Source organism: Sinohyriopsis cumingii, chromosome 8, assembly GCF_028554795.1.
Source record: "Sinohyriopsis cumingii isolate HCF-2022 chromosome 8, ASM2855479v2, whole genome shotgun sequence".
In the NCBI taxonomy this organism is placed as follows: domain Eukaryota; kingdom Metazoa; phylum Mollusca; class Bivalvia; order Unionida; family Unionidae; genus Sinohyriopsis; species Sinohyriopsis cumingii.
In genome coordinates this window covers 78,404,887-78,432,005 of record NC_142968.1, presented here as the reverse complement: position 1 = coordinate 78,432,005, position 27,119 = coordinate 78,404,887, and the positions used below count along the sequence as shown (strand labels likewise).

The 27,119-nt window shown below is 37.2% G+C and overlaps 1 protein-coding gene across 1 annotated transcript in view; it reads right to left on the bottom strand.

Annotated features, from left to right (window-relative positions):
• LOC149793930 (uncharacterized) overlaps window positions 1-27,119 on the bottom strand; it is a 72,249-nt gene that overhangs the window by 12,772 nt on the left and 32,358 nt on the right. The window contains exons 9-12 of the mRNA XM_089967866.1: window positions 20,011-20,137; window positions 16,630-16,715; window positions 6,363-6,476; window positions 4,566-4,667 (exon numbers count right to left, since the gene is read on the bottom strand). Of these exons, the coding sequence (XP_089823992.1) occupies window positions 4,566-4,667; window positions 6,363-6,476; window positions 16,630-16,715; window positions 20,011-20,137 (429 nt within the window). The remainder of the gene's footprint in view (window positions 1-4,565; window positions 4,668-6,362; window positions 6,477-16,629; window positions 16,716-20,010; window positions 20,138-27,119) is intronic.

The window sequence follows — 27,119 nt, the reverse complement described above, 5'->3', positions numbered from 1 at the left end:
AATGAGGCAGCCTAAATGTTAACTTTTAAAAAAATACTAGCAATGTATAAATACCATTTGCATCATTTAGACAAATATAATATTCAAACTATAAAAATGTTCATTAGACACAAATAAACAGATACTGAGACATGTATGAATAAGAGAAACACTATAATGAAGCCCTTTCAATAAAAAAAATAAACCACAAGGAAACATCTGGAAAGAACATCCTATAATAATGTTTAGAACAGTACGCATTTCAAATGCTGAATGCAGAGGCTATACAAGAAAAGGAATTTATTGCTATATATTTATAAAAACACTTCAAGATAACTATAATATCTGTCCTTGTACACTAAATGTATGTTCCTGTACACTAAACATATGTTCCTGTACATTAAATATCTGACCAGTACTCTAAAAGTCTATTCGTGGATACTAAATGTACGTTCCAATACATTAAATGTCTGTTCCAGTACATTAATACAAAATGTCTGTTCCTGTACAGTATGTATTTTTTACAGGCAAAGGTAATTAGAAGATAAATTTAACACCAGTAATCATATATCACTATGTGAAAGAGAACAAGCTGGTATTTGGTTCTAGCAAACTCAACCTAAATATGTGTATTAGATGAAACATACACAAGCATTAATAAAGTAGACAATGACATATGCCATTTTGTACACTTTTTACTGGGGCTCAGTGTAGCCGAGTGGTCTAAGACACTCACTATTACAGATCACTGCCATCTCACCTCTGTCTGTGTGGGTTCAAGTATCAGGCTCGGCCAAAGTGGGTATGTGAAAAAGCTTGTCGATAGCTTCTTGTGGGGTGGTGGTTCTTTCCGAGGGTTCTTTCTCCACCATTAATACTGGCTGCCATGTATAGCCTATCTTGTGATGAAAAATGGCATTAAACCCTATAACAACAACAACAACAACCCTTTTTACTGAGGTATTTTTTTTATAACTTCTTGAGATTCAAAGATTTTATTTCAATTATCAAACACCTTAAATGGCAGAATTAGCTATCACAAGAATGGCTGATGATTCAACAAACCGTGGTTATTTGTACAAAGTAAAATTAACTGTTGTGCAATTTCACATACAATGGCCTTGACCTTTGAGCACTTTCATGTGTGTGTGTGAGATTTGGATTTTTAACGTAGCTTTAAAAGCAAATCAGTCATATTGTTATGATGTCTGCATTGTGGCAGTTTATAGTGATGCCTAGCACTGGGGCATCATGTCCCATCCAGTCACATTATCCTGACATAAGACTGTCCAGTCCTAACGCTAACCTCTTAATGCTGTCCACCAAGCGAGGCAGCTATTAGTACCATTTTGTAAGTCTATGGTATGACTTGGCCTTGAACCCATGACCTCTCACATCTGAGGCGAACACTCTAACCGATAGGCCACCAGAGCAGTCTTTGATCACTTTAATGAAGACTCACCTGGAAGCTGCTCTTCCTCTTGTTGAAGTTGGTAAAAACTGAGGCAGAAAAATGGAATCATACTACAGAAAACAAAATGTTGATTTTAACTCTATTGACTTTGACCACTGACATCTGGGCTCAAGATTCAATAGGGAGATGCATCTGTTGATGTGACAAATACAAATTTTAAAAGTAAATTATGTTTATCCTAAAATACTTACCCAATCACATTACATTAGGAATATTTGCTTGCTACATTGTGAATCCAGCCTACTGCAAGACAAAAATTGTCTTAACCTATTTTAGATAGACAAAGGGCAGTAACTCTTGCCCATTACATCCACTTGATAACACCAGGTTCAGTCATTAATGACGATGCTTGTATGGCGGGATGTGGATGCTTGTATGGTGGGGTGCTTGGGAGGGTTTTTAAGTGAAGTGATTTGGTAAGTATTCTTAAAGAAACATAATTTACTTTAAAAACTGGCTTACTACTTTGATTACATTACCCAATCACATTAGACATTGCATGCTTTTGAAAACATTCTGGTTCATGTTGCAATCTAAAGTGTTTGACGGTCATTAGCGTAATATATTTTTGAGGTCACCCTTACAGCAAAAGAGATTTAATTTCTTTTAGTGTTGAAACAATGATGAAAGAGATTCAATTTATGCAAATACACAATTTATCATTTAATTAATGGTTTGTTAATTTGGAAAAACAAAGAATTCAGAAAACATAGCTATTTATTATAATAAGGCAAGTAATCTAAAGTTAAAAGAGCACCTGATCTGGAACAGAAAATTCCATGGTCAGATTATCATAAACTTTTATTTCAATAATGCAAGTTTCCAAGAAAATTGGATGTTACAGTGCACACAACAATGTTAAAAAGCCAAAACTGTTAAAGTTGATAACAGCATCCCAATTAGTGCAATTACATAGCTGTTTTTTTTTTCTGTCCTTCTGAAATGTTTTGTGTTCCCCAAATCTGAAGGCAGGTGGACACAGTGTGACCTGCCCTTGGGATCATATATCCAATCTTTCCCAGTGTGTGTCCTTCACCACTGGTAGTGGAATACACTCTTTATAAGCATATCAGTTTTCTTCCTGTGAGACTAAGTACTATATCAATGTGAACTTAGTATAACACCAGAACAATTCTTGGACTACAAGAATGCAGTTTGTATAATAAATTTTGAGTTTATGTTTTAAAGAATTTTTTTAATGCATTTTTATCATGTTCTTTTTTATATAAATCATTTAAAGAATTAAAAATATTTTACCTTTCTCCTGTAATTCTGCCGGTTAACTTATGTTTAGAAGGGTTTGTATTCCTGAATATTTTAGCAATTTTTAACCTTTATGTTGACAACATATTTACTTAGCACCATATAGCCAGGATTTTGCCAAATACATAGAGTGAGGACATATATATATATATATATATATATATATATATATATATATATATATATAAAATGACTTTGACCTTTCACCTTTAAACCTCTGTATTAATAGGCAGCTGCCCGTTTCCAAATATAATTGATATATAAAGTATGATCAAAATTAGTTCAAGAAAATATATCACGAGAACACAATATTACATTTGCAACTCCAGTGACCTTGACCTTGGAAAATTCCAAACCATTAGCATTGTGCCTCTGGCAATGGTAAACACACAAAGATTTTAAATGTGTTGGAATGGGGAAAATGCAAGTGCCAATTACATATTTTCTCTTGCTGAGAGTGTTGAAAGGAGAAAATTGTGGCTTCTGAATCGTGCTTTATTAAAAATAAAGTGAAATTTCATAAAATGCAAAAGGCAGCATTGAATTTATCATACATACAAATATAACTGCAATAAATTTAAAGATATTTATTTTAGAATGTCTGTCAGCAAATTTTTAAATGGCTTTGTTTCAGTCAAATAAAAATTTACAGAGACAACCACACAATATGTCATCAATTAAATGGTTTCCTTCACAAAAATAATGCTAAGGGTTGTGAGGAATAAAATACTGCCCATTTAAAGATACTAATCCTGGATTATTATGTGAAAAGGGTTCTCTCCATGGATTTTAAGTGGCTGCCTGAAAATAATGTGTGTGTGTGTGTGTGATTTAGATTTTTAATGTAGCTTTAACAATTTTCCAGTCATATCGCTACAATGTGGCAGTTTAAAGTGATGTCTAGCACTGGGGCAGACATGTAGCATGATGTCCCACCCAGTCACATTATCCTGATACCAGACCAACCAGTCCTTAACACCAACCTCCCAATGCTAAGCACCTAGCAAGAATGCTGTGAGTACCATTTGTAGAAGTCTTTTGTATGACTCAGACAGGGTTAGAACCCACGACCTCCCACATCCAGGGCAGATGCTCTAACCATGCCTGAAAATAATCGTTCCTCAAATCTATTCATGAATTGTATTGGTGTTTCATTCTGCGTCATGTACTTTCTGACCTCTGCATAAAGTTCATACAAATCAGGGTCTATGTTGTCTGTTCTACGATCTCATATCTGCCAGCACATTTTGTGATGGTAGATCTAGGACTGTTGGATCACTTGGTATTTGTGTTTTTCTGTTTTAAAATGCAGCTTTAACAATATTAGTCATATTGCAATGATGTCTGCAGTGTGGCAGTTTATAGTGATGTCTAGCAATGGGACATCATGTCCCAGACATGTAGCACTATGTCCAACCCAGTCACATTACCCTGACACCAAGTCAACCAGTCCTAATACTAACCTCATAAGGCTGAGTGCCAAGCAAGGCAGCTGTTAGTACCATTTTTATAAGTCTTTAGAATGACTTGGCTGTGGTTCACATCATAGGCAGACACTCTAACCACTTAGGCCACTGAAGTGGTCTGCTCTACCAGACTTCTAATCAAGTATATATAGTACATCTTCTAAATATAATGCTTCAAACCAAATTTGGTTTCAATTCAAGAAGTCCTTCAAAAATTATTTAGTTCAACAAAATTTACCTGGGTAATAATATATGCCCACCTCTACAGATTCACATCAGTCTTAAAAATATGGTCCAGCAGAAAGCCAATGCTGTGTCTCACTTTTCCAGGTAATATGAGCATGAAAAAGTGTGTCAAACAATCATCTACATATAAATCTCACCTCTTTTAGATATGAGGTTTGGATCTTGGGTTTCTCGAGGACAAAGCCCGTCTCCTTCAGCTTGCTGCCATTCAGGTACAGGTGTTTATTATACAGCAGTTCCTGCCAAAAAATAGAAACCTAATGTTAAAGGTCCAACTGCCATGGCAGCAATGGGAATATAGTCACAAAATCACAATATTCCCACAAAACTTTACAAATATAAAAAATAAATAATATTTGCATGAAATATACAAATATAAAAAAATAACTAATTTTTGCATGAAATACTAACAATTACTTTTTCATTACTCTCTACCTGTTTGATTCCATTTAAAAAAGTTACTTACTAAGTCTGAGAGGATACTGTACACAGATTTCAGACAAGAAAAATACAACCTGTGAGAAACAATGAATGAGCAATGTAGCATTAACAGCTAATAATGATGATTATGGGAGCAGTGTTAATTTTATTTGTCTATAGATTGTTTCTCTGTGGACATTTATCCATTCTTTCAATAGTCATGTGTACACAAAGAATATTTACTTCTGCTACTGCTTCAATCCGGGCCTCAGAAATGTGAAACAAATTTTCTTCCCTGTCCTCATACTACAGAGACAATAATAATAATAATAATAATAATAATATCAGTAGTGTGTACTTCAAGAAATCCTCCATAATACCTTTATAGTTATGTTCTCTGACACCACAGCTGCAGCAAGGAGATTCATCAGTTCATAGATTTTTTTTATCCGTTCAATGAGGATGCTTGTATTTGAGGGGAGACATGGGAGGCCTTATCTAAAATGTGATGGGGCTGAATTCTTGGAGAAACATAATTTGCAATAACAATTTCCTTTCTTGGTCAAAAACAATACCCAACTGCATTTTGGTTTGGAGAAATGCAAGAGCATCCAACCTCGTAAGCCATCCATGGACATAATAATGATATGAATGATCGTGTGAAGGATAAAGATCAGTCTCCCATAAACAAAACTTTATTCAGTTAAGAGATATGATTCCTTACTGAAGAAATTTTCAAAGCAAAACAGCAAAACATTTAAACCATTAACAACAATGACTGTGATAAGATCCAGGGATCAGGTTTCCCTGTTGTTTTCAGATGTAGTTATCTACCGCAGAATTGTTTGATATAATGAAAGGCAAACTTTTCTATAAAGCAGATTCTGTCATGAATGAACATTATTTATTATGGCTTCATTCTCAGGATATTTACATTAAGGAAAACATTCATTTTCCAGAGGAACTTTTGCTGCTGGCCAATAATTCCATTTCTGCCACCAATTCAAGAAGTGACTTATCTCTCTCTGAGATCTGATTACAATGATTTAAGCAACTGGAAATAGTGCTACTGTGCAAAAAATGAAATGGAAAGGGCACATAAACAGCCAGCTCAGATAAAGGTCTGTGACCAAATAGAAAAGTAAAAAAAAACTGTAAAATCTTTCTTATAAAACCCCCCGTCTTCTTAGAAACTGAATCAGTGAGTTCAACAACCTGCCCAATGGTTTGGAGGGAAGATGTACCACAGTGCTGCATGTGGAGTTTCTTCCCATAGAAACTATTATCATACTTAAACAATTATATAGATGAAGATGGCAAATCTTTTCATCTTTGTCCAATTGCTGGATATAGGTGCTGTATTCTCCTCAAGTGGAATACATATTTTAACAAATACTGTCAGAAACAAGGAAAATATAAAAAGAATTTTATTGACTATGGAATGAAACCAGTGTCTCACAGAATGCAGTGTCACACACAGGTAACATATGACCAAAATATCAATGGTATTTTACCTGGTCTAAAAACGGATTAAGAGGTGTGTTCCTGATATTATCTCTAACACAAGCATCTGCCCAGGGAGCCATGTGCTTCTCATTTATATCCTCCACCACATTCTCCATATTCACCTAAAACATAAGAACAACAAAATCTAAGACAGAAATTCATACATCTGAAGGTTCGAGAATGATGATTGATGAAGTACATCTTACCAAAGTGTTAACTGGGATGCTGCTTGCCTAGCATTTGAAGGTTTGAGAATGATGATTGATGAAGTACATCTTACCAAAGTGTTAACTGGGATGCTGCTTGCCTAGCATTTGAAGGTTTGAGAATGATGATTGATGAAGTACATCCTACCAAAGTGTTAACTCAGATGATGCTTGCCTAGCATTTGAAGGTTTGAGAATGATGATTGATGAAGTACATCCTGCCAAAGTGTTAACTCAGATGATGCTTGTCTAGCATTTGAAGGTTTGAGAATGATGATTGATGAAGTACATCCTACCAAAGTGTTAACTCAGATGATGCTTGCCTAGCATTTGAAGGTTTGAGAATGATGAGTGATGAAGTACATCCTACCAAAGTGTTAACTCAGATGATGCTTGCCTAGCATTTGAAGGTTTGAGAATGATGATTGATGAAGTACATCCTACCAAAGTGTTGACTCAGATGATGCTTGCCTAGCATTTGAAGGCTTGAGAATGATGATTGATGAAGTACATCCTACCAAAGTGTTAACTCGGATGATGCTTGCCTAGCATTTGAAGGTTTGAGAATGATGATTGATGAAGTACATCCTACCAAAGTGTTAACTCAGATGATGCTTGCCTAGCATTTGAAGGTTTGAGAATGATGATTGATGAAGTAAATCCTACCAAAGTGTTAACTCGGATGCTGCTTGCATAGCATTTGAAGGTTTGAGAATGATGATTGACGAAGTACATCCTGCCAAAGTGTTAACTCGGATGCTGCTTGCATAGCATTTGAAGGTTTGAGAATGATGATTGACGAAGTACATCCTACCAAAGTGTTAACTCGGATGCTGCTTGCATAGCATTTGAAGGTTTGAGAATGATGATTGATGAAGTATATCCTACCAAAGTGTAAACTCAGATGATGCTTGCCTAGCATTTGAAGGTTTGAGAATGATGATTGATGAAGTACATCCTACCAAAGTGTTAACTCGGATGCTGCTTGCATAGCATTTGAAGGTTTGAGAATGATGATTGATGAAGTACATCCTACCAAAGTGTTAACTCAGATGATGCTTGCCTAGCATTTGAAGGTTTGAGAATGATGATTGATGAAGTATATCCTACCAAAGTGTTAACACGGATGCTGCTTGCATAGCATTTGAAGGTTTGAGAATGATGATTGATGAAGTATATCCTACCAAAGTGTTAACTCAGATGATGCTTGCCTAGCATTTGAAGGTTTGAGAATGATGATTGATGAAGTATATCCTACCAACGTGTTAACTCAGATGATGCTTGCCTAGCATTTGAAGGTTTGAGAATGATGATTGATGAAGTATATCCTACCAAAGTGTTAACTCGGATGCTGCTTGCATAGCATTTGAAGGTTTGAGAATGATGATTGATGAAGTACATCCTACCAAAGTGTTAACTCAGCTGATGCTTGCCTAGCATTTGAAGGTTTGAGAATGATGATTGATGAAGTACATTACACCAAAGTGTTAACTCGGATGCTGCTTGCCTAGCTTTAAATATCTTCATTTCCACCCAAGCGTATTCTCTACATAAATATTTCTGTTGCTGAATAGTCACTGGTCTTTTCCTTCAAAATACTACTATTCTGTGAATGAATACTAACCAAATTAGGCACAGTCAAATAATATATTTCAAGGTTATGTCTAATAATAAACAATCTCAACAACTTTATTGTGTGTTTGTGTTAGAGCTGGGAGCCACACATTTTGTACCACGGTATACGGTATGTCTAATGTTGTAAAGCACTTAGAGCTTCTAAAGATTAGGCGCTATACAAAGTCCTCATATTATTATTATTATTATTATCATTATCATACTGCAGCATTTCTGAATGTACCACAATATGTACCACTGTATAACACTATATATTTGTGACCAACACTTCAATGTTAAGAGACAGGGGACTGACATTTTTCTGCTTAATTTCCATCTGGAAAAGATATAATTCTCAGATTTATAGCCACATAACGCCATATTGAATCCATGATTTTTGAAAAAAATATTAATTATCTCTAGATAAAAGAAAATATTTCAGCTCAAAAGAAAATCACAGCCCCACCCACCCCCAAAAATTAAATGGCCAGTACCTTACAGAAGATGAATTTGCTATGTGCATGTTACTTGTTGTTTAAGGTGCAACCTGAAAGCTTTAACTACAATGGGATGATTAAGCTTACACCATAGCTGAAACCCTGTGAAAGACATCATGCTGACATTGAAGAGACTATTTATGAAAATAGAAAGTGTTGATACTGAAGCCTACAATGTTCTAGCTACACTACTGATAAAATAGGCAGAGAAAGCAAAGTTTTAGTAAATTGTGTTTCTCCGAGAATACTTACCCGATCACATTAACGTTAGGGATATAAGCCTGCTACCTCTCGAATCCAGCCCTACTAAAAGACGAAAATTCGTCTTTTCTGTCTATCTCATATAGACCAAAGGGCAATAACTCTTGCCCCTTACCTCCCCTTGCCACCGCCAGGTGTCACTAGTTTTTTAAGCTGAGCGATATATATTATACGAGGATGCTCGCATAGCAGGGTGGTTGGGAGGGTTTTTAAGTAATGTGATTGGGTAAGAATTCTCGGAGAAACACAATTTACTAAAAATTTGCTTTCTCCTTCAAATACGTTCCCCGATCACATTAATGTTAGGAGAATAAGTAATAGGAGGAGGGAATGCTGAGCATCCTACCTCCAAACCGGGTACCTCCTAGGGAATGATGGCTGGATTCCCCATTTGAACGATAACCCGTTCTCCTAATTTCATCAGCAACACAGCCTAGGGTCCCGTGATATGTGACCCTGATATACGGTTAAGAAGATAGTTATTGAAATCTTCTTACCTACGAAATTTCACTGGCGAATCCAGCGAAGCTGATAGGCTGTGCTGATTGTTTTAAATGGGTCTGGTGGTCATCTGGGCTGCCGACACCGGACCTACCAGATTCAAGGTTTGCCTCTGCGAAGCCAAATCTCTGAGATAAAAACTGGAGAAGGTTGACTCTGCATGCCAGCCAACAGCTTCTATTATATCTCGGATCGAAACATTGCGTTCGAATGCCAGGCTCGCCGAGTTTGCTCTAATCTCATGAGCCATAATCTTCATGAGGTGACTCTGATCTTCTGAGACCTCAGAGTACGCTGCGCATATAACCCACTTCAGCCATGACGCAAGGGCTTGTGGGGTGATATCCCGTTTACCAGCTTTGACCGGAAGAAAGAGGCGCTTACGTATGTCCCGACACGCCTCTGTGTGTTTTAAATAGTGCTTGAGTGCACGAACAGGATCTTGCATGGCTGCTGCTCTTGACTTATCTATGGAAGAGAGCGAGCAAATGATGATTCTTTGATTGCCAATGGATGGTAACGTATTTTTGGCTACAAAGCCTGGTTACGTCAGGAGGACCACCGAACCATCTGATCTGAACTGAAGAAAGTTTGGGTCACTGGAAAGGGCATGTAACTCGCTCACCCTGCATGCCGAAGCTAAGGCTATCAAGAAACATGTTTTGTATGATAATAGCTTTAACGAAGTGTGGGCTAAAGGTTCAAATTTGTCTGAATTGAGCCATGTTAAAACCCAGGACAGATTCCATTTTGGAAACAGGGTGAGGGATTTTGGTCGATTGAAATCAAAATTGGCTAAAAGATCTGATAGATCTATGTTACGCCCAATATCACATCTACCATGATGGCAGAATGTGTCTGATATCATGGAGTGGTAGCCTTTGATAGCAATTGGGGCCAACTGTTTCTCCTCGAAAAGATAGAGAAAAAAGTCAGCCAGTTGAGGGATTGAGACACTCAAAGGGACGATGTTATTGATATGGCACCAGTCCCTGAAAACATGCCACTTTCCCTCATAAGCCTTCAGAGTGGAGGGCCTTCTTGCTCTTGAGGTTCTCTCCACAATCAAAGGTTTAAATTGTTTGTCTCGCAAGGCTGCCCGGACAAGAGGCAAGCGTGAAGAAGAAGACAGTCCGGGCAGGAGTGGAACACCTGTGACCGCGGTTGTTTGAGAAGATTTGGGCTGGTTGGAATCTTCCCGGGTAGATCTATCGCTAGATCGAGTAGATCGGTGGACCAGGACTTGTTCCATCTGAGAGGGGCAATCAGAATCATCCGACAGTTCTGACCCCTTAACCTCTGGATTATTTTCGGTACCAAAACCATGGGAAGGTAGGCGAATGCCCCCAACCTCTCCCAGCTGATTGACAGAGCATCCACGGCCCAAGCCTCTGGGTCTGGAACCGGAGAGACAAAGGTGGGCAACTTGCGATTCCACCTTGTCGCAAAAAGATCGATCATCGGACGCCCCCAAAGTGTGCAAATCCGAAGAAAGACTGATTGACGGAGTGACCATTCTGTGTGAATGACTTGACCTTTCCTTGATAGAGTGTCGGCCAAAACATTGAGTCTGCCGGGAATGTGTCTGACTTGTACGTTGATGTGGAGGTTGTCGTACCAACGTAGAAACTGCCAGATCAGAATGCACAGGTCTGGTGATTTGGTGCCCCCTTGTTTCAGGAGGTAAGTCACCACCATAGAGTTGTCTGACATAACGAGGAGAGTTTTTCCTGAGAGCTGATCCTTCCAGAATTGAAAGGCATTGATGACAGCCCTCATTTCTAAAAGGTTAATGTGGAGAGGCCTCTCCCCTGGCTCCCACGTGCCGCTGACTGTAGCGAAGTCTGGCAACAGGTGGGCACCCCAACCGTAGGTACTGGTGTCGGTACATACCGTTATCTCCGCTTGGGGCAACTTCAGAGGAATCCCCATGGACAGCCAACCGGGGTTGTGCCACTGACGCAGGAACTATCGTATCTCGGGCGTGATCATTATTGTTTGATTAAGGGGACTTGAAAAGGGGCGCCATTGTGCCAGTAACGTCATTTGTAAGGGACGCATAAAAAGACGGCCAAGCGGGATCAAGTCCGCTGCCGCATTGAATAATCCGAGGAGTTGCAAGAATTCTCTTGCTGAAATCCATGTCCTGTTGGAAACGGACTCAACGAATGTGATGATCCGGATTACGCGAGCGTGAGGAAGTCGTAGCAGATTCAGATCGGTGAGAAACTCCATACCCAGATGGACAAAACGCTGGGATGGACGGAGATCAGACTTTTCCAGTTCACGAGAAAGCCTAGATGATCTAAAAGTGCTAAAAGATCGTTTCTGCCTTTGAGCAGAATAGAACTTACCATATGTTTCTGGAGGATGTCATCCAAGTACACTGCCATCCCTGTAGATGAAGTCGAGCGGAACAGGGTGACGACACAATCCATAACCTTGGTAAAAGCCCAAGGGCTGATGTTGAGGCCAAAGGGTAGGACCTGGAACTGATAAAACGCATCGCGGTAAGCGAATCGGAGAAATTTCCGTGACGCGGGGTGAATAGGGACGTAAAAATATGCGTCGGTCATATCTAGACTGACAGCATACTCGTCCCGCCGGATGGAAAGATGGATTGATCTCGCCGTTTCCATCTTGAATTTCGGTGGTTAAATGTATTGGTTGAGGCGACTCAGGTTGATGATCGGCCTCAACTTGCCTTTTGCCTTGTGGATAAGAAACAGCCTGGAATAAAACCAAGGCGATTGCGTTTTTTTTTTTCCACAATCTCCACCGCTCGTTTTTCTATGAGCAACCGTATCTCCTGTTGTAGAAAGGTATCCTTCTCCCAATCGGACGGTACGTCCGTGAAGAGGGGAGAGGAGGACAGGGGAGGGGGTTGGATAAATGAAATCTGAAGTCCCTCTGAAATGACCTGGATCACCCAATCGTACTGAGGAAAAAAGGTGGTCCAGTGGTCCTGAAATTGCAGGAGGCGGCCGCCCACAGGTAGGCCGTCCATGGGTGGTGGAGAGTGTATGTCAATTTTTAGAGTTAGGAGGCTTGAAGATGGAGAAACTTTGTTTCTTACCGCCTCTGTATGGTTGCCTCCTAGCCTGATTAGACTGTTGTCTCCTTGCATTGGGTTGGGATCTATACTGCACATTTGATTGTAAGGATCCCTTGTCCCTGGTCCGCCAATCATGCCTCCGATGTGGTAGGGGCTGATTTTTTTTAAATGCCTGCGAGGGTTGGGCAGTGAGTTGGAGGGGCAGTTCCTGAGCTGCCTGCTTCCGAACTTCTTCAATTTTTCCTCCAAAGAGTAAAGGCGACCCAAATGGAGTGATCCATAAAGCCAGAGTATGATGGGGCTTGAGCGACGTGGACCGCAGACATGCATCACGTCGTATCAGGTCTAAGTTGGCAGAAGCAGTCAACGCATTAGCCATGGAATGGTGAGCTGCCCTGTTAATAACTCTAGCAATCCGGGCCGTCGCTTCCCAAGCGTGGTCATTGTCGGATTTTTCTGCGAGTCGGAAAAAGGCTAATGAAGCCAAGTCTAACATTGAAGACGTAGCGATTCCGGACTAGCTTTGACGTGGCATGGAACACATTTTTGTCCACTTTGTAAAACAGTGGAGCAGACATGTGAACTGCTGCCATATTTTTGTCCAGGGCCGGAAGATCCGTACTGAAGGCATCTGAATGAGTTTTGTACCAGCGACACAAGAACGTCGCTGGTACTTGGCTTTCTGAAAAGAACGCCTTAGCATTCCCGGGATCACCTTTTCGTCCTGATAGACGATCAATGATCTCCTTAATTTTTGCCGACTGGGGAAGGAGCCGGAAGGACGGCGTCTCTTCCTCCCTGTCAAGATCTACAGACGCCTTAACTTTGTAGTCTTGAGTGGCAGTAGGAGGTGGAGGGCATTCTGAAGTTGCCAACACCCTATAAATTTCTTCCACTGCCGCCTTGAAGCCAAACTCAGTCAGTTCCATGGCTGGATCTGTGTATGGATGATTTGCAGGAGTTTCGTCACCCTCACTGTGTGCCGAGTCGTGTTCTGTAATAGCTTGCATTTCTGGATAGAGCATACCAGGTGGCATAGATGACGCGATTCCGTCATCCTTAACACTGTCACTAACTCTCCCTTGTGGATAAGCCGTGAACATATGGACGGACGGCCCTGACGGCTGTTTTGTCTGGCTTGTGGTCAGTCTGAATGTTGGCGACGGTCCTGCTATCACCGGTACCGGTTGCTCCAATGGCCTGGCTGGACGACAGATTTCTAAAATCTCCGCCATAGTATTGGCATGTTGCCGGCGGTACAGCTTGACGGACGGATTTATCACTAAAATCCCTGTAAGTCATGTTTGGTAGGACCGTTTTAGCAATAGGGTCCCCATGCTGGGACAGCTGGACGGCCGGTGACGTAGAGGTTGTATAAAGAAATGGATCCGATGGATCCGGTAAAAACCCCATGCGTCCTGACTTACAGGCCTGAAGGCCAAGCTCGGACATGCGGGGGGACTTACGCCCACTGGGCAGCCTAAAATTGGGGGAACATTCCCCCAAAGAGTCAGAAAAAACTGGAAGCGAGCGAGGGAAATAAGGGTAATATCTGGCCTGATGTCAATAGCTGCATCGCCATTTCCTGGACCAAACGACGCATCTGTTCAAAGTTGGACTGTTGTACCCTGTCAACATTATTTTCCTCCATTGCCGCTGATGTTACTGTGGCTGACGGTTGCAAACGACGAACTTTAGGTGGAGGGGGGTCCCCAACGTCCCCCCTGCCTTCTGGACTACATCAGCCCACATTTGCTCTGTCCAAGTATTACACACGTTGCATGGCATAGATGACGTACACTTGGTACATACAATACAAGAGTAATGGTTGTCTTCTTTTGCTTTGAACTTTTTGCATTTCATGCATGTGGTTGACATTTCTATTAATTCGCTAATACCACAACCGTTACTAACAGAGTAAGCGAAATTAGTCAGTGTCGCGTTAACTCTTAACTGACAACACAAGTTCCACGATAGTGCGTGTAACATGGACAAAGTCACTCAATTTTGAAAAAAATTGTTAAAATAATGTATACAACCTGTAGAAGAATGATTGTCCAACGCAATAAATCCAAATTTAACTTCGGATGGTCCAATTTAACCTAAGATGGCTTGGATTGTTTGGAGGTATAACGTACGTGTTATCAGTACAAGCGAAGCTTAAAAACTAGTGACACCTGGCAGTGGCAAGGGGAGGTAAGGGGCAAGAGTTATTGCCCTTTGGTCTATGTGAGATAGACAGAAAAGACGAATTTTCATCTTTTAGTAGGGTTCGATTCGAGAGGTAGCAGGCTTATATCCCTAATGTTAATGTGATTAGGGAACGTATTTGAAGGACAAACATCAAGATGCCAACACCCAGACAAGATATGCAGCAGGGAAGTGGTCTTATAATGAGGGTGGCTTTTCTAGAGGGGGATGACAAATGCGAATAGCAAATACATATGAAGAAAGTCACAAATACATTTAATTCTAAAACATTCAATATTTTCATTAAAAAATCACATGCATGTTGTGAAATAAATGTAAAACAAACTGTCATCATTTTCAAAAGAATGCTATGAATAACCACTGATATAGTTTTAAAACTGTCTTTATAATTATGTTACAGATCACATCATATGTCACTTTGTTGGTAACAGTCTAAAACACAAACCAGTCTTGTCACAATTAAAAATATCCTTGCTGTCATATTCCCTGCATATATCGTTTAGTCTTTTGTTCCAATCTTCGACAACTTCATTATGAACATCAGCTGATTCTCCACTAAGGACAGAACACTTAATATTGTGTCGCACTTGATCTGTGCAACCATCCGTTACTTGCGGTAAAGTCGTCATATCCCAATTCAACTGACAAAATTGTTGCTTTTTTTTCTCATACAAATCAGGATACAAATGTCTCCTGACTCAAACAATCTTCCTTTCTCCATCCATTTCACCTTCCCACTTCTGCAGAATTGTTTCATTATCTTTCATGATATTGTTCATCTGAGTCTTTCCGACATCCGTTTTCTGCAAAGATCATCGAACCCTCCCTCCTTCTCAGTCAGGTGAATTAATTTCACTTTCTCTTCTAAACTGAGAATTTTTCTTTTCCTCGATGACATGTTGATCTTTTTGCAGTAAGTTATTTATGTTGCCAACTACAATACTGATAAAACAATTTTGCATGCATCTAAACAAATTGCCGTGTGTTTTTAAAGGAAGTGATCTTGTCACATGATTCGTTAGCCGCAGTCTGGTACCCTATTGTTTTTATACATTTCTTTACACTAAGTGAGAGAAGCCAAAACGGCTTCGATATGTACATCACGCAGATTTGACCTCGCGGCCATTAGGATTTGTAATTTTGACAATTAGTGTCATTAGTAATAGCCACTAATTATCAAAGTGAACAAGCTCAACAGGTTACTAAGGGAAGCCATAAAGGCTATCAAACCATTTTCCTGCTGACTTGGGTATTGTACATCGATACTGCCACTTCTCAGCTGTTATTACTGTTCAATAATTGTAACCTTAACAATTATCAGAGTGACTAAATCGGACATCTTATGATAACATAGCAGTAAGGCTAATTGGATTACATGTACTTACTCATTTGTATGGATTAAAATTTGAGTCTTTCTCGGTTTTTATGGAATAAATTTGGCTTCTCATGAGGCATAAATGATATAATATTAACCTTAGTGGTACATGTACTTTACTCAACACTTCTTTCAGTAACGAAAACCAGACATCGGGAAACAGAAATCGGATTACTTAACACACGTTATGAATAAAATACTGGTTCTGGATACATATTCAAATAAAATGCGACCGCTTGTGAGGGGTAAATTTTATATTATTGCACTAATATGCTGGCCGCTGGTTGCGTTAGCCGGGTGGCCTTTCGCGAGGGGTACTTTTGAACACAAACTCGTCGGTGCCAACATATTCTGGCCGTAAGGAGCGGGTGGCCACTGGTCAGGGGGGCCGTTCAAGAGGGGGACCACTGTATTGAATTTATGAGAATGCATTCACAAATTGATGCTGAAACCATTTAAATGACAAGATCAGTGTGTGTGAAAATATCTTAATTTTGATTTATCATCAATGTTTAAATGAAGGCTTTTTTAAAATTAGGTAATCAACCATCTTACCCTTGCAAAGTTTGACCACAGAGATCCTACAAAGTCATAGCTAATGTTGAAAATTTCTGACACCAATTCACTGACATTTCCTTGGGCTGAAATCAGAAATGCATACACTTTTACTCCTGCAAGAAATATTTGCCAAGTAACTAAATTATTAATTATAATGGAACTCCAAAAGCTTCATTTAATAAAAAATGTGATGAAAAAAATATGATAAGCAGTGAATTTATGAGGTACAACAGCAAAACAATCTGACATATTTGATTTCCAATTAATAATTTCATATTAAACAGTTTACTTTTCAAGAAGTCCCCAGTCTTGAATTAATACTGTCTATAGTATGCTGACTATCTAATATTTTGACCCAGCAGATGCCAAAGGACAATTATGGTTGGTTATTGTTACCTCCTTTCTTATGGACTTATCCAAAAGTAAAGCAAACAAAATCATGTCACAACCATATGAAAATTGCCAGGAAGGATACCTTACCACACAAAAGGAACTCTGCAGTGGAAAAACCTTCCCACACAAGAAGAACTCTGCAGTACGAAAACCTTTCCACATGAGGAATTTTGCATTGGGAAAACCTTTCCACACAAGAGAAATTCTGCAGTGGGAAAACCTTTCCACATGAGGAATTTTGCATTGGGAAAACCTTTCCATACAAGAGGAATTCTGCAGTGGAAAAACTTTCCACACAAGAGGTACTCTGAAGACACTGATGACAAGCTAAGAAACACAAAAATGAGATTAACACCATTTCTCAGCATGCATGCCAGCCACATGGTTCCCACACATTTCTAAATATAAATTTCCAGGTCTTTTTCAGGTGTTTTCCAGGATGAAATTAATTTTTTCAAGGTTAACATGACCACTACTGAATGGAATTAAATAACATTTTGGATTATAAAACATGCATTTTCCAAATCTGAAGAAGTTTCTCTTTCAAGACTTTCCAAAACATATGTCAGAAAAGATGATTATATACCAAACCACAAAATGAGTCACACAAAACAAATCTTACTATATTCCTATAAACTGGCATTTAAAGCCATTTCAATGTACAGAATACAAATTCTAACTTTGCAGACCTGCTTTACGTTGCTATGTGGAAACAACATAATGATCATAAATTATTTTGTTTCCTTTCAAACCTTTAATTCTAAAGAATTCTAGAGCAATATATGTGCATATTATACAAAGTAAACATTTCCTATCACAGTATGAAAAATTACCCCAATAAATGTAAAGTATTAAAATCTTATCTTGTAATGAAAAAAGTTTAAACCTGAATTTATGTGTGCCAATAATATCTCAAAAAAGATTTTTCAACCAATCTAAACTCCTTAAGATGATCTGGTTAAAAATTCCATCATTTAAAGACATTTACAAAAGGGTTGATTTAAATTATGACAAAAGATCTTCCAAATTATATATTGTTCCATAAACAAGAACTGAATTTTCTGTAAAATCAACTTCTCTTCTTGTAGTTCAATAAACCAGTCCCCAAACCTGTATTGATACATGGGCTCTTATCGTTCCTTAATATATAATAAAAGGGACAACAATTTCCCATTTCTCTTGCGTTCTATTTAAGATCTGAATTATACCAATGCTTCAAGCTAAATGTCACCGTGTAATAGGTTCGCACCAAAGTTCAGCTTTGAGATTCAAAATTTTTCTAATCCGGGTTTCTGCCGAATATTCCAACCCCATATTTCACATTTGGACATTTAGGATGGAGTGTGGGTTCAGAGCAATTACAAATAAAAAATTTGGGATCTGCCACCACTGTAAGATAGCTTACCAGCGGGCCTAGCAAATTTAAACTGACATAATGTTATAACGACTTATACCTGTTGGAAATCTATAAGAAAATTATCTATTTTCTCAAAAATGGCAAGTATTATATTCGTTATATCTTTAATCCAATGACAGACTAGATAAAACTTGGCATAGATGAAACCTGACCTGGTACTTGCCATTTGCATTAATAGTCACATGACTTCATAACTCTCAAACAATGACATCGGAAGTCCAACAGTCATGTGATATCAACAACAAAGTCCTTTTTAATGTCATTGTACAAAATTTCAATTATATTAAATGAAAGTCAGATACCTTTTGTAAAAACCAGAAAGAACATATAATTCTCTACATATTTATTTCGAGAACAACTACAAGAAACTTGGCCAGTCTGATTCATCAAGCAGAGTAGTCTGGTTCCCTGCTTCGTATGCTCCCTGCGTGATAGAGCACATGTCAATGTGGTAGTCATGTGATGCAGCAAAACTCCGGAAGTAGGTGTTGCAATAAATATGGAGAATTTTGTGCTCTTTTGTTTTTGTATTTTTATTGCAACTAGTATGCGACTTTTTTCTACAATATTTGAAAAGGATGGTTGTGAGATTCTGTGTGCTCGTGCGACTAGCAATCAAAATTGCTAGCACCAGCTCAAATTTCATCAATGCATTAGTTTTATCGTCTTTCTGCAGATCAAAGACATAATGATTTTAATACTTGCAATTTCTGAGAAAATAAATAATTTTCATATCGATTTCATGCAGGTATAACTCGATTTAACATTTAAGTTTGCTAGCCCATCCACTAAGCAGCTATGCTTTAACGCCACCATGTTGGCCTCTTGTGATGCTAGACTGGTTTTCATGTCTTCCATTAAAAAAAATACAGATATCGAGCTGTTTGTGAAACAAAAAGTCTACTAGATGAATCTAATCCACTGAGCATTTGGATTGTCTCAACAAATATATATATGGCAAGCACCCAAATGATCCATACTGCAACCTCCTAATATTCTGGTTAGAATTCAATAAATTTAACTCACGATCTGTTCAGTTATGACTCAATTATGTAATTGTTTCAGTCGTCAAGCTGTGGAGGAAAATTCCAAGGGTTTTCTTGACTTCTGTCAATATTTGCCAAATTCAAGGACTTTTCATGGTCGGGAAAAAAATTATCATTTCTTCCGATCTTTTCCCAATTTCCCGGTAGCATGGAAACCCTGCAGCCAGTATATTTGGTAGGGGGAAGCACCACTGACCCACAGGAAGCCACTGGCAAGCTTTCTCACATACACATGAGATGTGTGAGTGATCTATAAAGAAAAATGCACTAGAGCATTTCACCATCCCGAGTTCCCACAATAATCAAAGGGTCTACAGGTCCCATAGCACCAAAAAACACTATATTTCTTGTATTTCATTGGTATTCATCAAGCTGCTATGATAAAAACTGATTAAAAAGAGCAAACTATGTTTGTATGATGGTGACAACTAGAACACCTTTTACACTTTTTATGGCCTATGCAGAGACATGTTCTGTACATTTATAGATTTTAAGGAAATAGGTTTTATGAATTATACATACTTGTGTCTCCGTCATCAACCAGGTTATAAATCTCTCCTCTCTTGGCATGGTGGAAAAGATGCCAGATTGCTCGACAAACATCATCCACATGTACGGTATTCATCTTCAAGTCCTTCGTCCATAACATCTACAAAGAAAGAAACCACCATGTGACATTTTTGGCATATATTTAGTAACTAAAGTCATATTCTAGTCTTTCACCCATAACATCTACACAGAAGGAAACTACTATGTGACATTTTTGGCATATATTGAGCAACTAAAGCCATATTCTAGTATTTCACCCATAACATCTACACAGAATGTGCCATTATTAGCATGTATTTGAAAACTAAAACATTATCTAAACAAATCTGTGAATATAACATGTTTAATCCATAATATCTAGAGGGAAAGAAACCACCATGTGTCATTACTGGCACCTATTTAGCAACTAAAACCATAATGTGAATGTAACAATCTGATCTGATGACTGTAAAAACTGGCAGCAATAAAATCTCATATGTAACTGACAGATCTCTGACACTAATGTAACCCAGCTAAATGTTAGATCTCTGATAGTAATGTGCCCTAGATAAAACTGTTGCATCTCTAACACTACTGTGCCCCATATAAAACTGCCCAATCTCTGACACTATTGTGCCCCATACAAAACTAAGATTTCCAACAATATTGTGCCCCAAACAAAACTGTCAGAATTCTGACATTATTGTGCTGTCATAATACTAAATGTAGCATAATGCCATAAAGAGGCGCCACAACTCCAGGGTCTTAAACTAAATAACAGAAAGAAGCAAAACCAACATGTTTTGTAAAATCAGCAAACAATTTAATTATATAAGCTCTAAAATCAAATCTGAAGTGGAACTTACAGTATTGTGATTAAATCTCAAATAATCCAAAAAGGTCTATCACAAGTCCAAAAGTATAGAATGTAGTGAACAAATTCCTAGAGTCCTGAATGTGCTGATGTACCAACAGTTTTGATTAATCAGAATGATATAATCCAATCCTAAAATAGTGTTAATTCAGTCAGTGACCACTTTAGTAGTTCCAATGAATCATTAAAATAATTCCTCTAAATATATGTTTTAACACTACTAAAAGAGATTGCTCAAAGACTGATATTAAAACAGGAATGAATAGTTTTATTGATCACAATGTTATATAAAAACCTAAGACACAATACAAAATGACCAGGACATGGGTTAAAAGCTTGCTTCTAGAACATTCTAAATTTTGTAAATTAGGCTAGACTTTGAACTCAAATATCAGTAAACAATTTTTTAAAACTCACCAACAAGACAAAAATCAGGTAGATAATATAATTTCAGAGGGAAAAATCAAGGCCCGGAACTTAAATCCAAGCAACATGTCGTTTACGAATGATTATTATATATAAGTATAATATACAATCATGGACAAAAGTTAGCTATGTAATATGTAGTCGACAAGTGACCCTTACAATCTACAATCATGGACAAAAGTTAAACACACAATTTAGATATATCTAACACAGGAATATTTAATATCATCACCATAGCGTGTCTGGAAAGATTAGCATCAAGTAAACTTATTTTCACTACTTCAAACTGCACTGGTAGATTGAGTGGATTAAAGTGACTATAGCATGGAAGAACCTATGTGATCATAAACAAAAATTTATATACACTAATTCAACCAAGTCACTGAAGCTTGAAATATAGGTCACATCAATTTCTTTTTGTAATAGGGTTGAATAACTTATCAAGTATAATATAATCACAAAGTTTTATGATTCAGTGAAGGATAGCATACATCTACCATGAGGCAAATGTTATGTGGTCATGAGCCAAATGTAAAACCTTAGTCAAAGCCAGTAAGATGAAAGCAGGTCACAATGAGCATCTTTTGTTGTAAGTAGGGGTGAAATGATTATTTGATATAGTGAAGAAACAATACTTTTTCTGTATTGATAGCCATATCATTACTAGAGGTGAATAACTGATACAAAACATTACCTGACCTATACAAGTTACTTTAATCTTCAACAGTCATGAATAATTATTAGTTGTTTGCCTTTTTAATCTTTAAATTGAGAATTCATCTAAGGGAGTTATTGCAGGCATATGAACTAATTTCTGTCAGATTAACAAAAAAGATGTCAACACCTACTTGCTTTCAACAAATTAATGCAAGGTTGTTTGAAAACTTCTCCTAACTGCCTACTCATTGCTAATTATTTCATCCTTTAAGCATATTCAGTCACTGATAACATTGCCAAAGTCATGGAAATATTACAGACTTGTACTTTATGTATTATTTATATACTTTCCTGATCATTTAATAACCACTTTTATGCAAAGCTTATCTGTTGTATCATATCTGATTTACTTGGATTGAATTTGAAGGCTACACTTCCAGTGTGTCAGGCAGTGTAATATGTTATATTCAATTCTGATTGGTGGTTATTGTTTGTTCCGATTAAAACAATAACCACAAAACAACTACATGTAGCTTATTACTGTGTGATACACCAGAAGCAATTCATGAAATCTCTGTCCAATTAGATACAAAGCAACAGATAAACACACAAATGATCTGTATAATACTTAATAAGCTGCATATGGGAAACAATTTTAGAATGGCTACTTTACCTCTGATATGTGTAATCTGCAATGACTGCACCAACAGGAGTAAAAAAACAATAGCAAGGGATTTGATTCAACCCACACAAGTGAAAGTCACAATGGTAACTTCTAGAAGGTGAGTAGGTGTTGTCAATAACTTCCTTTCACTGAATGAAACGAGTTCCTCTTGGCTGTGGTGGTTGTTTTACATATGCATATAAGAACAATAAGAATTTGGGTTTTAGTTATCTATATTTTCACACTCAGATTTGTTCCACAGATGATTTTCTGTTTTGCAAGAGTTAATTAAACTATTTCTGCTGTTCTGAAAATAAGCTAAAAATGCCTTCCAAATTTAAGTGAAGACATGAAATGAGATTTTTGAAAACATTCATGCAGTGGAAATCAAAGGAAGTGGTGACCATTATGAGTCATGCATCTGATCAAATGCAGCAGCTTGAAAAACTAAACCAACGACAACTAACAGGTAGTCTGTTTGGAAGGATACTTTTTTTATTTTGTCAAGGATGAGATTAACATAAAAACAGATAATAAGTCTATGTCTGTAATCTGCATACTGGAAATATAGCCAAGATGTCAACACATATGAAGCCATACCACACTCATAACCACAGAAAAACCTTCAAAATATTAAACGGGCAGCAGGTTGATTTGTGTATTGACAATTAATCATATCATAACCTCTGTATTGTGAATTTTATCGATAAGTGTCACAGGTTTATAGTTTCACTCATAGTTGCATGACTGAGGTAGTAACAGCATTTCATCATCAATTTCATGACTAAAGCAAATGAATATCAGACACAAAATTTTAAGTTTAGAAACGTGTAAAATATAGACCATAATGACCTACTTCTGTGATGAGATTATAGTGCTCATCAAGATTCATCCCCTCATTAGGTTTCACGATATAGATAGGTTAGTATGTATACAGCATGCAAAAAACTATGTATGAGCTAAATGAAAAAATTAACCGAAGAGTATACAATATGAATTGTGGGTCACGATTCAAATTTTATATGGGTGAGGTACTAAAAAAGATAAATACAATAATCTAGTTCATTGATTCTAGCATGAGCAAACACTGAATATAAGGCACAGTGACTTACTTCTCTGGTGAGGGTAGTGCTCAGAAAGATGCATCATATCACAAAGTTGCATGATTTCAGGTACAACTATTATACAGAATGAAAAAACATATACTGTCATTAACTAAATGCAAAAGGTTTATGCAAACATTAGCATGTGAAATATAAGCCACATCAACCTTCTTCTGTTGTAGGACTGTGGTACTAATAGAGATGCATACATGCATTTAAATTTGATGATACTGGCATGAACAGAGCTTGAGAAGAAAGTGAAGCGCAAAATATGTTGCAAAGTGATCTATTTTTGACCAGGCTGCAGAACTCATCAAAATGCAACCCCTGGCCAATTTTCTTGACTCCAGGTATGTTGGTTGATAACACTATGGCTACTGGTTGCCAAAAATCTATTTAACCTAGAGCTATATGTAAAAACTTAACTTACGCCAGTAAATTTTTTTAATGTAGGCCACATTGACCTTCTTTTATTATATAGGTGTGGTTCAAAATGAAGTTATAATTGACTAGTTTGATGATTCTTGCAAGATCATTTCTTCAGAAATAAAGAAAAAACAGCGACAAACCAAAGTCACCACAACCTTACATTTGGGACAAGTGATATCCTTTTATGATTTAGGTGTAATATTCATCAAGATGGAAAAAACTTGCATTGGCAAGAGCTAAATGCAAAACATACACCAGTAATATGTGAAATGTATGGCAAAGTCATTTGTACGAAGGGCATGGCACTAATAGAGACACATACCATCATCTAGTTTGATGCTTCTAGCATGAACAGAGCCTAAGAAATAAACTTGAAATAAAAAATTAACCAAAGTCAGTAAAGCATGAAATATAGGTCACAGTGACTTTTGTGATGAGGGTGTAGTATTCATCAAGATGCATATCCTCACTAAGTTTCAGAAAACCTATGTGGTAATGAGCTAAGCACAAAGAAAATAATCTAATCCAGTAAAATCTAGGTCACACTGACATTCTTTTGCTTCAAGGGTGTGGTACTAATAGAGATATATAGGATCAACAAATTTGATGACACTATAATGAACTGAGCTTGAGAAATAAAATTAAAACACAACATTTAACGCATGTTTAAGCACAATATACGGGTCAAAGTAACCTACTTTTGTAATGATGCTGTAGTACTCACTAAGATACATTCACTCACCAAGTTTCATAGTTCCAGGTAAAACAGTATCTATACAGTGTGTATAAGACCTGAGCAAAATATGAAATTTCAACCATGAATAAACAATTGATCTATATTTGTGAACAAAATGCCCACTCCCCTCACATAATTTTTTGTATGGAAAAAATTCTCCAAAAGTACGAAAAATAATGTGTAAAAACATATTTCATTTTGGGGAAGAGATCATGTCTGAAAAATTATGGGAGCCCACAGTGAGAAGAATTTTAAACAATTACATGATATCAGTATTAATTATTGACTTACATCAGATGTAACTTACATCAGATGTAACTGCACTAAAGCAGCATGCATTAGTAATGTATGTTGTATGTAATATACGCTGTTAAAATTTTATACAGGCTCATTAGAATCGACAAGTTAGAAGACGAATAATAAAGACAGATATTGCATCAGAATTTTCTTACTACACCTCATGATCAAATAAAAAGTATGCCCCATTACGAGAGAGAGAGAGATAGATATATAGAGAGATGTATTTATGATTGTATGGTAATATTTATTGTTCACTTAACTGATGACTTATCACACTCATGTACAAAACTGCAGTACCATGTTTCATTATCATTTAATCCCAAACTAGGTAAGCAATTCCTTCTAGTTTTAGTTATCACTTCTGTTGTCAAATAATCATGTGGTTTTATAGTTGTATTTAGATAATTAAATATATGACAGCTGTAGCAAGGTTTTCCAAAGTTAACACCTGTTTGAGGTCAAGATTTGGTAGACCAGATCAAATTACTGAGGCTACCAATATGAATATGAGGCTACCCATGGGTATTATGGATATGGTACCATATAATGAAAGGAAATGCTAGGTGGTTACTCGTGTAAATTTCTCAACCATTGACATCTTTTGAACTTGCTGATAGGACTGACAGCAATTTAAAGTAACATACAGCATGAGCAAAGATCAAAATCAATTGCCACCTAAGTACAGGAAGTGTACATGTACTTTAAAAAAATAATCGTTTTAGTTGAGAATGGAGAGGTTGTTATACTTGAACAGAAAATTAGCAGCAAAATGGCCATTCTTGGGATTTAACCTAAATGGAGTCTATATGGATATAACTATTGTGAATCTTCAAACCCTGAAGGTGTATGGTATGTATTTTCATTATTTACATTCAGTATTTAATTAATTCATTAATTTTTTCTCTCTCTTTGACAAAAGCTTCAGCAAAACACAGATAATAAGTTATAACATGAAGATCTGGAATATTTACTCTATCTCTCTCTCTCTCTCTCACACACACACACACACACACATATATATTTTTTTTTCATTGTTTACATTGAGTATTTAATTCATTAATTATTTCTCTCTTTGACAAAAGCATCAGCTAAACTGAGGTAATAAGTTATAAAGAAAACATGAAGACCTGGAACAGATAGCCATATTTTATATTGATCACTGCAAGAAGAAAAATCAAGGGAACACATGCATCTCTCTGAATCTCTCTTCCAAAAAGTATGTGGGAAAAGCATTATAGCATTAATGATGTAATTTCCCTATTGCTGGTAATCTGAAATAGCATACATTGATACTTTTATTATTTATGAAACCAGAAGTTATTATAGTTTGATTCCACACAGCATTGAGAATTTTATCCTATCTGTAACTCAACAAATTTTCAGGTCAGCACCATTATATGTAGTAAAAGTATATAATACATTTAAAATACTTTATGTGAAACAAACTGGTACTTTCAGTTACACATAATGATCCAGACCTGGATTGGATCAAATTCATGATGCTGTGCAAAACAAAGTGAAAAAGATGAAGCCAAGGTATTGATCTGACCTTGTCTTATGCTCAGCATTGACTAATATATGGATGAAGGTTGGAAAAATTACCAAATTTGCTAATTCGACTTATACTCTGCACCAACGTATAGACCGGCAAATAAGGTACCTCTGGTGCACAAAACACACCATATAAAAATAAAGAAACCTACCCCTGTCTAGAAATTTGGCATGTATGCCAACATTCCCAGGTTGTGGCATTCCAAAAACCTTCCACATATTACTTCCCTTCAGAAAACTTTACAAAACTGTTCCTACAATTAAGATAATCACTTGGGTCCCTGGTAGCGGTGTAAAAAATGATCCCTTTGGCAATCATAGGGGTAAGGTTCTTACCTTATTAAGCATAATTCAACACAAATA